The following is a 16101-nucleotide window of genomic DNA, read 5'->3' on the forward strand; positions in this document are numbered from 1 at the left end:
TACGTTCTTCAATATAAATCAGAAGCCCTAAGGTGATATAGAAATGGCCTCAAAATGAAAGTGAGATCAGTATCATCATTTGGAAGTGGTTCCTCGTCTCCTCTGGCAGAGATATTAGACATCCTTGATGACGTCACATTTCGAACGATTTCCGGGGCACAAACAGGCGAAACGAGGACAGAGGAAGCAAATAACGTTAGTATGAGAGATACTTCTAGTGTAATCTCCACGGTTTGTTGAAATAAACTATCTATGAGTGCAACTGACGTCTTGTGGCACCATATTGGCTCTACCGGATATTCCAAAGTAATTGCAGAGCAGTTGTGAACAGCCTTGCTGAGCCACCATGGCCTCTGGTTCCTATTGTGCGTTTACCCTATCGTTGAACATAGGCTGACAAATGTCCTCTCTCTGCCGACATCCTCCAATCACATCCTTCCGAAAGGCGGAATATCCGCATTTGTAGGAGGATACGGGATAGGTGTTGATTTTTATCGGGAATACACTGTCACTGAATTGCGTGCGTTTTCCAGTGAATTCTCTTGAGAATATACTCTTTTCTTTATAGATCAGCTAAACCATCAGTATGCCTGGGATAGAAAAACTACCGATAGAGGAAACCCTGGATGACAGTCCGCAGGTAAATGTCTTGCAAAAGGCTTTTGCATCGCAGCTAATGTTAGCTAGGAAACGTCAGCTGGCTAGCTCCTGTTTACAGTCTTTGTGCCATTGAAGTGAACAAATGTTTTCTGACAGAGCAATACTATGAAGCTGGTGCGATGCAATGTCTTCATCTTAGTTATGTTGAAGGCTATATGATGAAGGCCCTTGGGTGTTGTTTAAGACGTATGTCAATGACATACTTGCATGCATTGTTTGTGCAATAAAATAAAATAGGTGCTAACCTTAACGTTGAATCACTTTTTCTTTCCTCCTTCGTAAGCGTATTGCATACATCCCCCTATAACAACGACCATAGGTCCGTGGTGGTAGCAAAGTATCTTCACTAAGAGTTGATCCTTTCAAATGTTCTTCAAAAATGAAGAAAAAATGTAATGTCTCAAACGCCCACGAAAAAGAAAATATGCAATAGGAGCAGTAACCTTATTGTAGGCTACAACCTTGGTTGTTCACTTGGAAATAACCCATTTTACTGTCACCAATACATACATGCACAAAGATGTAAACCCCATAGTTCAATTAAGATCTTGGGTGGGTTTCCACAGTTTGAAGAAAGTGTGGACATAAAAATTGCCACTACGTTGCCAGATAGGCTAGAACGATACGTAGCTCTTCAAACTGTTGTTCACCTCAACTTGGTTTTCAATGTATTTTTTTTTAAATGGTCAGTTCTTCATGCTAACTATTGGTTATAAATGTGAGTACATAAATAACACGAATAGATTATGACATTAAGAAGTGGGTGTGGTAGTGTGGAGGAAGATAGACACAGTTCAGTTAAGGGAGGGACCAGTTGTCATGCATTTTCCACACCTCATTGCAAGTGCATGAACAGGGCAGAGGATTTGATAATCATTCTTTAGTGCGAGCTGCTGATGTGAATTTGCCCCACCCACAGGATCCAGTGCCACTAACGTGTGAGCCTAATTTTAGTGTGTTGCTCACAATTGGCCTAACCATTCATTGCACTAGAGAATACACTAGAAGGAGGGCTCTGAGAAAGAAAGGCCATGGGTTAAGTTTTCCTATTAGACTATAGCATAACCATCAGTAAATAAAAAAGATGAAAAAGAGAGGGAAGATTAGTTAGTCTCTGTTCTATGACTTGGGAGGTAACTATAGGTTAGATCTCCTACTCTCCGTTACTTAGCAAATACACCCACATTTTGTTTTGTTATTTCCTCATCCTTCTCTCAAGGACGATAATACTCTATTTATTGAGTACTGTTAGTGTTGGTTGTTATTGTTCCTAGGGTGTAAGGATGTTGTGTCATTGCCCATCTGGCCTTTATAGCTAATTCTGTTTCAATATTGAGGTGCTTCTATAAACACAGTACTGCCATATCTCTGAAGGATTTTATTTCCCAATGGTTGCTTTGCCTTTTGTTCATGTTGATACATTGAGGTGTATTTTCAATGCATTGTATGACAAGTTAGAGTGCCTGAACATGTAGTCCTAAACAAATACATAAAAGGGGTTGAAACAGAGAATATGTATAACTCAACATGGTAACATTTTCTGTTTATAACTGTTAGTGTATCGTGTATCTGTGTTGTTATTTTTAAGTCCAGAGACATTTAGAAATACAAATCAAATTAGTCTCTGGCTGTAGTGTTCAACCTTTGACTTGATGTGACCTCCTGAGTTTCATTTTTACAGCTGTCTCTCTATCCGTCTCTCTTATTCTCCCATAGACACGCTCCCTGCTTGGTGTGTTTGAGGAAGATGCAGCAGCCATATCCAGCTATTCCCATCAACTCTTTCAGGCCATGCAGAGAATCTATGATGCACAGGTCAGTTTCGGACCACTGTTCACAGTAGGACCAACAGACGGTCATGCGATTTTCTTGAAAAAGTGGGAAAGGCATAAAAGCCCAAAATTAAACCTTAAAAAAACTCAGGTGTTCGTGCACAGTCCTGGCGCTCTGGCCTGGACCGAGCAATACACTATTTCAGTCAATCAAAACATTGCTTCAGGAGTTCAGAAGGGAGTGGTGTAGTTTGATGGCCTGTTGAGCTCATATATTCACAACCTGTCGGCAGAGTTGAGGACTAGACCTTTAAGGTTAACATAATATCAATATCTTATTAGTCAATCCTCCATTCCTTCTTTTCTCCCTTCCTTTTCTTGTGTACTAGCCCCTCCCTCTGGGAAAAAACATGAAGGAAACAAGGAAGGGATGCAAGGAGGATGGAGGAATCAAGGACAGACATACATGAGAAATGACATACTTGTTTACTCACACATCACTTTTATGAACAGCAATTACTGATGACACAGCAGCATCACCTCTTACTAGACTTAACAGACTTGTTGCTATGTGACACGTACGGAGACTTGAAACAAGGTTTTGGATACAAATGCTCAAGGCGGGTTTTACTTTGAATAAACAAACGGCAACGCTGGGCAAACAAAGCAAGAACACAAGACTCAAAGTACACAGGACGTAGCGTCTTGCTAGTCACAAACAATTACACACAAAGACAAAGGAAAAGTCCAGGGCTTAAACAGGAACTCAATTAATACATTGGCTACAGGTGAGAACTAAACATGAAGGGAAAACTAATGTCATCTTCAATTCCCTGGAATGCGCATTCTTGATAAGGCTAGCAAAATGCCCAGTTATGATGCAATCTTCTTTTTTCTCTGTTTCTCTCTGCATTCCCACTAGAATGAACTCAGTGCTGCCACTCACCTCACCTCAAAGCTGTTGAAGGACTATGAGAAACAGGTACTGTCTGACCACCATAAACACTATGCATTATGCTTTTTATTAGCCAATTTTAAAACAATACGAACCTCAGTCAAGGTAACTTGCATTCAATGCTTTTGTTGCTATTCATTTGCCTCATAGGCTACATATGCATGGGATTTGTTATGGCTCATCCTCCATGGGTCCTGAAATGTTCTTCTCATACTGTGGTAACTGTTTCTATAGAGATTCCCACTAGCGGGTGATGATGAGGTCATGAACTCCACTCTGCAGCAGTTTTCCAAAGTCATTGATGAGGTGAGTCATCCACTGCAAAGGTTTTTTTAGGGCTGGTTCAATTTTCAGCACAAGGTGACCTCATGATATGTTCTTCCTGCGCTTTGTCTTGCAGCTCAGCTCGTGTCATGCAGTCCTCTCTACCCAGCTGGCAGACGCCATGATGTTCCCAATCACGCAGTTCAAAGAACGTGACCTCAAAGGTAGATATCAGTTTTGGGGATGTCTAGAAAAGGTATGTTATGTATGTTGTTTAGCAAAGTATAGTTATTTGGCCTTTCTGGACATCTCACAGAAATCCTTACGCTGAAGGAGGTGTTTCAGATTGCCAGCAACGGTATGAATTCGATACTGCATCTACACTTAATGGAGAAATAAAATTAGACTTTTGTAAATTGTGCTTTCATTTGTGCTTTCATGCTGTCATTTGTTTCCCATGTAGATCATGATGTGGCTATCAACAGATATAGCCGCCTGTCCAAAAAAAGGGACAATGAGAAGGTCAGTCTGAGTGTCTGAAAAAACTGAGATTTGGATTGGTATTGTAGTACTGTAACGGCAGCCCATCACAGAGGCGGTGGGCATCCTACTTTTGTCTTCACATTGGTCAGGATAGCCGTTTTGAGACATAAATGAATTATATCTTGCATGTGAACTTTCAGAAAACTTAATATGTTCTTGTCACAAAAGAGAGAGAAAAGAATCTAGTCATGACTGGTCTGATCCTGTTTTGAAAAAGGAGTTAATGTCATGTACTGTGTGGGCAGGTGAAGATTGAGGTTATGGAGGATGTGTATACCTCCAAGAAGAAGCAACACCAGACCATGATGCACTACTTCACTGCACTAAATACCCTGCAGTACAAAAAGAAGATAGCCCTGTTGGAGCCACTGCTGGGATACATGCAGGCGCAGGTAAGGACTGACTCAACACTGTTCACACAATTCTGTCCACTCTCTGTATTTATGTGCTTTAGTCCACACTCTGGACCTATAGTGTGTATGTGCTTTAGACCACACTCTGGAGCTATAGGGCCTGATTTACTAACAGGATTGCGCCCATTTCTGGCGTAAAATAGCGGTCGTAAACATAAAACGGTATTTACTAAGGGGGCGCATTTGAGTAGAGTCGCATATTAACGCTTTGAGGGTGTGTACCTGCAAACAGGTCAGATGGTTCCGAAACGTGGGTGGTAACGCGCTATTTAATGGGAGGAGTGCGCCTAATGATGTATTGCGTCGTATTTACTTAACTGCCTGGTGAGCGCACATCTCTGATTTGCAGGCTAATTCTCCGCCTCATAAAAGCACGTCTTAACCAGGAAGCGCATTTCCACTGAGTCTGAAAACGTTGATATGGCAGCAGCAAGGCGACGACAGAGACAGAGACAGCGAACAGAAATATTTTTTTCAACTCGTATAATTCATATTCATATATATGAAATTAAACTTCCGAACGTAATTGGAGAAATTGATCGCACCCACATGCAAACAGTCCCACCTTCAATCCACGAACACGTTTACCAAAACAGAAAGCACACATATTCAATGAATGTCCAGGTCATATGTGATGCCAACATGACCATTACTTACGTGGTAGTGGTCTGTCCATGACAGTTTTATCTTCCGGAATAGTGCCATCTATCCATGATTGAGCAACGGTGATTTTGGCTACTTGGTAAATGTATTTGTTTCAGTGGGGATATATTGTAGTGAACCCATGTCCCTTGTAGAACGTATTAATCTCGCCATGTACACATCTATATTGTTAAAATAGACAGTTTATGCATTAATGCCACCAATAGCATATTATTCATAATCGTGTTCTTTTAAACATCTCGCTGTAGGTGATGGCGGGCAAAACAACAATATAACCAATTGAATCAGGTTCAGTGATTGAGCGAACGTGAACCAATATATCTATCTCGTTATCTATTCGCTGAACCTTAGTTTTTTCTTCCTCGAATTTCCATGGTGGCAGTAACTTGCTGGCAAGTTCTCCAGTCTTTTAACGGTGCGCTAAATAATGATTGCCCAGCGCGTATCTGGCTTGATAAATATCACGGAAAATGAGGGGAAACACCATGTGTTAATGTGCGCCTGGCAAAGGCGCAGATTAAGATGCGTTTGCAAATCAATGTTAGTAAATCAGGGTCTTTAAAGGGTGGAGTAAGCACAGTTTGCCCAGCGCAGATCTGGCTTGATAAATACCACGGAAAATGCGCAAAAACACAGTGCGTTAATTTGCGAACGCAGATTAAGCAGCGCTCGCATATTAGTAAATCAGGCCCATAGTGTGTTTGTTATCCTATCTGCACATTTTAAAACACCAGCACTGAACACCTAGCACCCGGCCAGAAACCTAGGTGACATAGCTATTTGACTCAGATCTCAATTTTGAAACTCATATCAAAAATATAATTAAAACTTTCTTTTTATCACTTAAGAAACATTGCTAAGGTGCAACCGTTTCTCTCTCAGGCTCACACTGAAAGACTGATGCACGCTTTTATCATGAGCAGGCTAGACTACTGTAACTCGCTTTTGTCTGGTCTACCAAAAAAAGCCATTAGTCAATTACAAACAATACAGAATACCCAGCACGAGTCCTCACTAAAACAAGACGGAGGGCGCACATTACACCAGTCGTTACCTGTTAGTTTCAGAATAGATTTCAAGATTATCTAGTCTATAAATCACTCAATAGTCATGCACCTGAATACATAAGACATGCTCTCAAGGTACACACCCAGTACATCCCTGAAGTCTTCTGGCACTGAACTTTTAACAGTTCCAAAAGCCAGGACAAAGAGACATAGAGAAACAGCTTTTAGTTTCAGCTTTTATGCCCCCAGCCTTTGGAATACTCTGCCAGAATACCTAAGAATGGCTGAGACGGTGGAAACCTTTAAACGTGCACTTAAGACACTTTAATCTCGCCTATCACTCGCTGTAATATTTATCTGTTTATTTATCTCCGGAAAATCTCTCTTTACAAGTGTTTGTAACCCCCCCCCCCCTCCTTTTTTCCTTCTGTGAGGCGCGTTGTGTTACCTCCCTGTATGAAATGCGCCGTACAAAGAAAGTTTGATCTGATTTTGCTTTTATCATGACTGAGTATGTGGTCCAAGTATCCATAGTAAACTAGACTCATTTCATACCTCTGTGCATGTAGCCTTGAAATGCATACACTTTTAAAACGTTCTACTCTATGTGTTTCATTTCTTTCTGGTTAGATCAGTTTCTTCAAGCTGGGCTCTGAGAATCTCACACAACAGTGGGAAGACTTCCTGACCAATATTGGCACTAGTGTACAAAAGTAAGTGAGCTCATGTTTAAGGATTGCGTGTTTAATTAAGCTGTTGTGTCACTGATTAACAGGTGACATCTTTATGGTTAACATGGCTTATATCTTGACATGATCATGTTTTAAAATGTATGTTCACCTGTTTCTAGTGTGCGCAGAGAGATGGATGGAGAAGTGGATGTTATGCAGCAGACCATTCAGGACCTAGAGGAGGCCAGTGACCTGCTATACATGCCTGACCCAGATCCCAACAAGATCCCTATTGACCGCACCCTTACCCGGAAAGCTGGCTACCTCAACATGCGCAAGTATGAACCCTACTGCATGGAAGTTGTAATCATGCATTTCACAATATTTACCACACACAATTATGATCTGTTTCTTTTACCATATAAATTCTAAGCAGTAATTAAATGTATTAAACAATTGGGTTCTATTGCGTTATTTAGCTGTTTCTGATTGGACGAGAGACGTTCCATGAGTTGGATTATCCGTCAACATACCAACAGTTTGGGACTTTTCACAGCTAATAATAAATCACTCCGCGATGAAATATTCGCATTGATGATAACCGTTAATTCAAAATTCTTAAAATTCCAAACCAAGACGTTGACAATGGAACTATTTTTTGTTGCGGAGAAACAATGGCGAAATAAACAATTTTTTTTTTTGTGTTGAAATGTTAATTTGTTGACGGTAGAATTGTTTTATAAAAGCAATATAGCACTAGTAGGAGTGGGGTAGGTAAGGGATAATCCCACGGGTGTTGTTGCCTACGCCACTCGGCCCGAGGCCTCGGTGGCTACGGCCGAACACCACCCATGGGATTATCCCTTACCTACCCCACTCCCAGTCGTGCTATATTGCTTGAACATACTGCAGTACTTTTCATAATCTTAAATTCCCTTAAAGCTGCAAGAACATCTTAAAAGGTGCCCTTATAGGCAATGTTAATAGTTCTTGCAAACTTTCACCCATTCTCTCTTTTCAATACACTGGGCACAAGCGCACATTTCGGCAAAAAAAATGATTCCTGTTCTGTATTGGGCAATACAAATACACTAAGATAATATATGTAGTTCATGATGACAGAGGCCTAGAGAATCCCCCAGTTGTTATTGATGGCTTGAATGATATGAACACAATTTAGCGTCTTTAAAGCAGCTTTAATTTGCTTGATGTACATTGCATGTGTAATGTGATAACCGCTACTGTTCCTTGCTATGATGTTTATGTTTCAGTAAAACAGGCCTTGTGTCCTCGACCTGGGATCGGCAGTACTTTTTCTCCCAGGGAGGGAACTTGATGAGCCAGTCTCGTGGTGATGTTGCTGGGGGTCTGGTCATGGACCTGGATAACTGCTCAGTGATGGCTGTGGATTGTGAGGACAGACGTTTCTGCTTTCAGATCACCGCTTTTGATGGCAAGAAGTGAGGCTCGGACTTCTTTTGTATTCCTGTAAAGCATATAAAGCATACAAGTAGGCAATGTCTACTTGCTTTACTGCAAAATAATATATTTTTTCTTTCAAACACAAAATGTCCACTAGAACCTGTTCAATGTCAATGTTCAATGTTGAATTAATTTACTCATGACAACATCTGCGTTGAAGCATAATAATGAATTGCACCCCTTTACATTTTAGAGTGGCCATTTTACAAGCAGAGAGCAGGAAGGACTGTGAAGAGGTAGCAACACAAACAATCACTTGCCATACAGAAACCTTTAAGCACAGCACATACTCCAGTTGAAAGTTGTGCAGTAATTAGATGTATATAATACATATGCATTATTATATAACCATATTAAGTAAATACAAAAAAATCATTCATATGTCCCTGTAGTGGATTGCAACCATAAACAACATTTCTAAGAGGATATATTTGAGTGAAAATCCTGAGGTGAGTTCAATTCTTCGCTGCTTTCTTATTATGATATAATGATTGTTTTACTGCTTTGTCAGTGGATCAGGGCATTGAAATTCTAGTCATTAGAACTAAGCCAGAGAACGTAGGCTAGTGCCTGGTCATCATGCTGTAATGTTATTCTCTTCTTTTGCAGGAAATTGCTGCTCGAGTCAACCAATCAGCTCTGGAGGCTGTGACACCATCTCCCTCTTTCCAACAGAGGCATGAGAGTCTGCGGACAAGCATGTATGTTGGTGATACGCAGAGATAGGCAGATACACAAACAAGGGTTTTCATTTCAGTGTGACTTTCTAGATCAGTCTGTCATAAAATAATTCTGTTAAGAGTGCCCTAAGACATTACCCTTTCACTCCAGTAAATGGAAATGGAATGAGATATTTAAATAATGAAATACGACTTTGAAAAGGACGATATTCTGAAACAGTAGCAGGAATGCCAAGGTTAGACTAGATCTTTAATCCTGCTTGTATTGTTGAGATTGGAGAGCATATAAGACCTGACTTTTGCTGCTGTCTTTCAGGTCTGATTCAAGGACAATTTTTTTTTAATCGGTTGGGAAACTAACTAATGGTTTTATTGAACTTAAATTTTAGGCAAGGAAGGCCTAAAGCAGGACGTGCCAGCAGCCAGAGTTCAGTGGGTTCTGAGTCGCCTGCTCTCGCCTCACTCTCACTTGATTCATTGGTGGCCCCTGACACACCCATCCAGTTTGACATTATTTCACCAGTTAGTGAGGAGTATTCTAGCCAGGCTAAAAGTCTTGCACAGGGCAGGTTTGTCACACTTTATCATTTTTCAGTGTTAACTGTGAATATGAATGCTTTGAGTTCACCTTCAGATCTCGCTTGCATTCAAGGCTTGTCTTAATGTGATTTCCCATCTCTGAAAGAAGGACCAACCCATTTGGAGAGTCAGGGAATTTACAATCAGAGGATGGAGAAGGTAGGGTGCCTATGTTCATGGAACTCAGATTGTACACCTATTAAGAACATATACTGTATTTGACATTTCAACAGTTATACCCAAGTAGTAAGGATTTCTCTTTTGTTTACACATTTATTTGTTATTGTTGAGTGTTGGCATGAAGACCTTTTACTAATTGCATGACTCTGCTTTACAGAGCTTATCTGCGGTCTGTTTTGTTGCATGGCACCAGTTCAGCAAGACAAACTTGGTTTTGTTGGAATTGGAGTGTTTTTGTTTTTTCTAGAATCCAGATGGTACTTGTTTGTTGCTAGAACCAAATCAATTACCAATCAAAATCTGTAGTCTCTAATTACAAATTACCATTTTTGAGAAATGCAATCCTGTCTAAATATCTCATATGACTGGAGATTGTGCTGTAGAGTGTAGAGTATCTAGGTATTGTAATCTGGCCTGTTACTAAATAACAAGTGTGATTAAACTGGAGTACGGGACAATTATACTCCCTCTTGTGTGCTGTTTAAATGGAAGACCCATCACATCTTAGACTTCAATAAATTCATCATTCAAATGGACATAAAAGTCTATAAGCATTTAAAATGTGTGTCTTCGCCTAGATTCCATACTGCACCAGCTCTTTATTGTGCGCTTCCTGGGCTCTATGGAGGTGAAGGCCATGGAGAACACAGATGTCATCTACGAGACCATGAGGCAGATCCTGGCAGCGAGGGCCATACACAACATCTTCCGGATGACTGAGTCACACCTCCTGGTCACTTGCGAGTGTCTCAAGTAGGAAGCCCCTGATGGCCTGATTAATAGCGGTCTTTTGATAGCCAATAAACAGCAGGGGAGCTTCACCTCGGATTTACTTTTCACAGCTGTTTCTCTTGATAAAGGGGGGAAACAGAAAGTAATTTAAATAAAAAAAGAATAATATTACAAAAAAAAAAGAATACAAAAAACATCTTCGGGATGTTTAAATTAATTGCCAATACTTATACTTATATATTGTACTATTGGGCTCTTCTTCTTTCAGGTTAATTGATCCGCAGACACAAGTAACGAGACTGCGGGTAGGTCATCAATATATGTATATGTGTATGCCATAGACTGGGTAACCTGTAATTTTATGTGAACTCAACTGTTGAGTGTGTGTGCTTATTTTCTGGACCATGGAAATATGAACTTCAGCCATGCATATCTTCAGGTGCCTCAGTTATACTCAGGCAGTGTCTGTCACGTCACATCTGTGCAAATTATTGGACATATGCTTTCAGATTCCTTTGTTTTTCTAGAAAATTCTGCTTATATTAACTATATTTTAAAATCAAAGTTACATCTGCAAAAATATATATATTTATAAATTTCAGTCTTATCAAAAACTATATTTATATGAAGCTATATTATATCCTTAAATGTTATTGGAGATAAGGCTGACATTGCAGTGGTGTTAAACCTGTCCGCTATACCTCCCTGCGTGTCTTTTTAGCCATACGAGGGCTTTGGTTTGCCTTTTTGCCCAGCAGACATGCACTATTTACATTATGCACTGCATAATATCTGACTTAAAAAGCTGTGATTTCTTTCTCTGAAAAAGTTTTTTCCCCATTTCACCAGATTTTATTTGATAGGTAAATGTTTCAATGTTTCATTTTTTTCAGGTAAATGATTTCAAAGCATAATTGGCTAGGTTTCTGTTAGCCCATCTGCTACTTTCATTTTGTCAGTAGACATTTCTCTAATTTGTTTACCTCTTTCTCCAAGTTCCCCTTATCAAGTGTGGTGCTGTGTGCCTCGCATCAAGAGAACAAGCGCCTATTTGGCTTTGTGCTTCAGACAGCTGGAGGGAATGATGGACGACCAGTCACTGTCTGCTACATCTTTGAGTCTAACAATGATGGGGAGAAGGTAAGGGGTTCACCGGTTTCACATTTACAATAAGGTTATACATGGTTGTCTCCAGATGTACATTGCAAGACTTATACAGTGGTGCTGGAAAGTTTGTGAACCATGAAAAGTTATAAAAATGTATAAATAGAAGACACAAATAATGTATTGACAAAAATGATATACTTATTTATGCATTTATTGACCAAATGAAATTAAACATTAAATTAGACCTCTATGTGAAACAGTATGTGAACCCTTCCTATCAGTTAAAGTAACTGGTGTGAACCCCTTTAACAAAAAGGACTCCAGAAGTTGTTGATCAATCCTGCACAACAGCCCTTCAGGTTCTGTGACTACCTGTCTATTGTACTAAGGTCCTTAATTGACTCAACCATGTTAAAAAGCCATATATGATGACTTGTAGCCGGAGATTTCATGTTGGCACTTGGGGCGCAGAATGGCTTTCCTCAGGTCCCCCTTGAGAAGGCTGGAGCATTAGGGGTTGATCGAGTGTGTCCTCTGCTATGTCACAAGCAGACCCTTTAACTATGGAACTATGGAAGCTCGCAAGCCTCTTTATTTCAGGCCATAAAGGAATGTCACTGCCTCTATTGCGCTATTGCTGTCTCTCCAAACCTGCCTTAAATGAGGTGCGACAGCTCTGCTGTAATTGATTTGTTAGATGTGGGCCCAAGAAAGACTGCAGATTACATTCATGAGAATTTGAAGAAAATATCTCAAGGGTTACCAGTTATGATCGAAGATGACAATAGCATTTCCCAGGACCTTGATTTAATTGAAGGGCAACATAGGTTCTAACACGCAAAGAACAAAGCATTGCATAAACGGGCAAATTAATTTGGTAATTTCATACAACATGCAGAGCATTATGCAGCTTCATGTACATTGTTTTGAGCAATATGTACTGACATCTGCTACTTTGACATGCACTGTCATTTGCTACTTTTATCTTTTTGTTTGAAATGTTTGAAAATGTATCCCACATCTTTGTTTTAAATCTCTGACAGGCAGATTTAACCCACCTCTGTGCACGTTGACAGCATAACATTAACAACTCAGTTAATTAATATACTTAGATAATAAATAATTTCAGCTGCCAATGAGACCATAGCCACCAGCCACTTCATTTGTGAGCAAGGCAATTTCCGCTTCTTGTTTCCTAATTCCTGCTCAAGGTATCTGGAAATGATATTCATCCTATTCAAAACACCTATAGAAAGTATGTCTGTATGTATGTGTTACCAATAAAGGGAATGTGATATTTTTGCCAGATAGATAAATCAGACTTGGGCAGAGATGGTTTGTGATTGGCACATGAAAATGTAGAGCGTATGTCGCCAGGCCTATTCAAGACAAGTTTGAGACAACCCGCCAACAAGGCCATTTTCTCAGAGTTTCTACCGCCAAACTAGGGTCCCATGTTAAGTAGTGTCCCCACTTGCTTTATTTGGAATGTATACAATGTATATGTGGTTGCCTGGTATTTATTTGTTCTATATTTTCTGTTCCTCAGATCTGTGATAGTGTGGGCTTGGCAAAACAAATTGCTTTCCATTCAGAAATGGTAAGTTGTCTAGTTCCAAATGTGATGGCCTGGCAAATGTTGGCCTTTCAAATCAAGTACTGATCAACTCCAGTACTATTAAAACTTCAGTATTAAATCAACTCCAGTACTAATAAACTCCAGTACTAATCAACTCCAGTGCTATTAAAACTTCAGTATTAAATCAACTCCAGTACTAATAAACTCCAGTACTAATCAACTCCAGTACTAATAAACTCCAGTATTAAATCAACTCCAGTACTAATAAACTCCAGTACTTATCAACTCTAGTAATTACCTCTTGTATTAATCAACTAATCAACTCCAGTACTAATCAACTCCAGTACCAAGAACTAAAAGTTGTATTCTACAGACCACCAAGCCGAGAATTATTGTCGATGCTTAGGCTTTTTGCAAGTAACGGATTTCTCTCTCTCTTTCTCTCGGCAAAGGATCGAAGAGCCACAGAGAAGCAGAAGGAGCTGGAGAAGGCCAAAGAGAAGCAGCTGGAGGAACTGAGCAAACAGAAACAGATTGAAAAGGTATGTATGGAACTTGTAGTTATGGAACAACCCTCAGAAAAGCAAAATTCACTGAGCCTAAGATATGAAATATCAGAGGTAGTTGACATTAAGCACAGCATTACCAGAAAGGTATCACAAGCATTACCATAAAGGTATCACCAAGATATCACAAACATTACCATAAAGGTATCATAAACATTATTGCAAAGTGAGTGATATGAATATTGTACTGCTCAATGTTTCCATGACTCCTCCTTTGTTGGGTTCACTTGGGCTGTACGTCACACCTGATGAAAAATTAGTCGATTTATTGAAATATACAGGTTTTAGGCTTGTTCTCTCGTGTCAAGTATAGGAATTGAAGGGCTATCCTGAGCCACCAAAATGTGCTCCACAATTGTAAGCATGGGAGTGCTTGGTCCTTTTCCATACTGTCACATTGGTTGTGGTGCTGCATGTTTATTGGTCCTTTTCCATGCTGTCACATTGGTTGTGGTGCTGCATGTTTATTGGTCCTTTTCCATGCGTTCACATTGGCTGTGTTGCTGTATGTTTATTGGTCCTTTTCCATGCGTTCACATTGGTTGTGGTGCTGCATGTTTATTGGTCCATTTCAATGCGGTCGCATTGGTTGTGGTGCTGCATGTTTATTGCAGTTGCCAGTAGTTCTTACATATTTTCATACAGTTATAAGCTCTGCATGATAAAGGTGTGTGATGATGAAATATTTTGCGAATATAAATTAACAAATGGATCAATAAATGCAAAATGCATCCATAAATATTCATTGGAGTGATTAAATATGATTAAATCTTTAGAAATGCCTTAAAAAGCCAAGCCATGTTGGATGATTATTTAGGATCCTACTCCTATAAAACTCACTCATGTTGGATTAACTAAATGACTCTGCCCAGCAGGACCTCGAAGAACAGAGTCGCTTGATAGCCGCCTCTAGCCGGCCCAACCCACCTACAGCAGATGGACAATTCCTGGTGCTTAGCAACAGCCCATCAGAGGACAGTGATGCTGGCGAGGAAGGCAAGAAAAAAGGCGAATCGGAGGCCTGACCATGAAGTGTCTACATCTTCCTTCACAAAAACTGTCCACTTGGCCACTGCCATACCGAAGCCTTTCAGCCAAGGGCCTCTGAAAGGAATAAGGTTTTTGGGAGACAAAATGACTACCAAACATTGTAACAAGCAGGGTCTCCAACAGATGAGGGAAGAACAAACCGTAGATCAGCCAGATTATTGTTTCTGTTGTGTACATAAATCCTGTATTTGATGCCGTCTCTTGTATTCATAAGATATAATGCTTGAACATTTTGTATATATCACTGCAATACTTCATACAACCGCATACTAAATAGAAGAGACAATATTTTTATCTTATTTAGGAGAATTTGCACGTGTCAGTAACAGACAATTTTTTTGTAAAGGACTTGTAATAATATCTTTATTTTGGAGTTGCTTCCTGTTACTCTAACAGCCTTTCATGCCCTTGTGATTTCATTTCAAGGGCTTTGTGTTCCATTAGTCATGGGTTTTTGTTTTGTTTTAGTTGTACTTGAAATCAAGGGTAAAAAATGCTTTTAAGATGTCTGCCGAAGAGACTGCCCTTAACATGTGGCAGAAATGCTGCGTTATGGCCTTCGATCAGCTTTCATTTGGGATGAAAAAAATGATTTAGGAGGATTGTGCTTGTGCAGTGAAATATAGAGATTAGGGAAGAATATTTTTATGCTTTACATAAAATCTTAATAGAGTGCAATTTTTGCTTAGTTCAAATCAACACTCAAAATGGCAAACTACGAATAATGATTTAATGAAGTTACTGAATGATTGACCACTTCGGTGGAATTGGTGCATTTGACTCTGCCTTAGGCATATGCCCAATATAACACTTGTGTGTTTCTGGTTGGGTTTCAAGTTCCAAGCTTTCATCTCAAGTTATCTCAACAAAGAGTTGTTTGTGTGTGGCAATGCACAAAATGCAGATTTATTTATTTATAATCCAGCAGTCATTTCCTTAACAGCCCAACCTCACTCTCCGCCACTGAATAAGTAGCGCCACTGAATAAGTAGTGCCACTGTAAAGTGAAGATATTAAAGTTAATGCTACAGGTCTAATCTGTGGGGCAAATAACTAACGCCAATCAGAAATTATGTAAGGCAGTATCAGTCCTTAAATAAATACTTAAACAACTCGCTCCGGGTAAACGCAAAAGCGAGGGGACTTTCCAGCATCACGTTCACGTCACATCCCGTAACCTATAACCTATACAAGTGGC

General features: G+C 39.8%; 1 protein-coding gene across 2 annotated transcripts; it reads left to right on the forward strand.

Moving 5' to 3' along the window:
• Window positions 1–540: 540 nt before the first annotated feature.
• appl1 (adaptor protein, phosphotyrosine interaction, PH domain and leucine zipper containing 1) lies at window positions 541–15246 on the forward strand. 2 transcript variants are annotated; one of them, XM_080846609.1, is made up of 22 exons: window positions 541–640; window positions 2377–2475; window positions 3355–3414; window positions 3622–3693; window positions 3788–3875; window positions 3968–4009; window positions 4115–4173; window positions 4440–4586; window positions 6908–6990; window positions 7128–7286; window positions 8220–8408; window positions 8624–8666; window positions 8823–8879; window positions 9040–9131; window positions 9500–9679; window positions 9799–9848; window positions 10448–10622; window positions 10870–10906; window positions 11598–11741; window positions 13258–13308; window positions 13740–13829; window positions 14726–15246. In XM_080846609.1, the coding sequence occupies exons 1-22, from the start codon at window positions 587–589 to the stop codon at window positions 14876–14878; spliced, it is 2124 nt and encodes a 707-aa protein (XP_080702735.1). In that variant the 5' UTR covers window positions 541–586; the 3' UTR covers window positions 14879–15246. The 2 variants fall into 2 exon arrangements, with proteins under 2 accessions (XP_080702735.1, XP_080702736.1); XM_080846610.1 differs by having other exon boundaries at window positions 14729–15246.
• Window positions 15247–16101: the final 855 nt, after the last annotated feature.

Source organism: Sprattus sprattus (genome assembly GCF_963457725.1).
Source record: "Sprattus sprattus genome assembly, chromosome: 10".
Lineage (NCBI taxonomy): Eukaryota > Metazoa > Chordata > Actinopteri > Clupeiformes > Clupeidae > Sprattus > Sprattus sprattus.

Bases quoted from the DNA above. Each gene is read 5' to 3' on its own strand.
- appl1 (XM_080846609.1), top strand. From the start codon at position 587: ATGCCTGGGATAGAAAAACTACCGATAGAGGAAACCCTGGATGACAGT. The intron at 8,667-8,822 runs GTAGCAACACAA...ATGTCCCTGTAG, and splicing joins GCAGGAAGGACTGTGAAGAG to TGGATTGCAACCATAAACAA. The intron at 9,132-9,499 runs GTATGTTGGTGA...CTTAAATTTTAG, and splicing joins GAGAGTCTGCGGACAAGCAT to GCAAGGAAGGCCTAAAGCAG.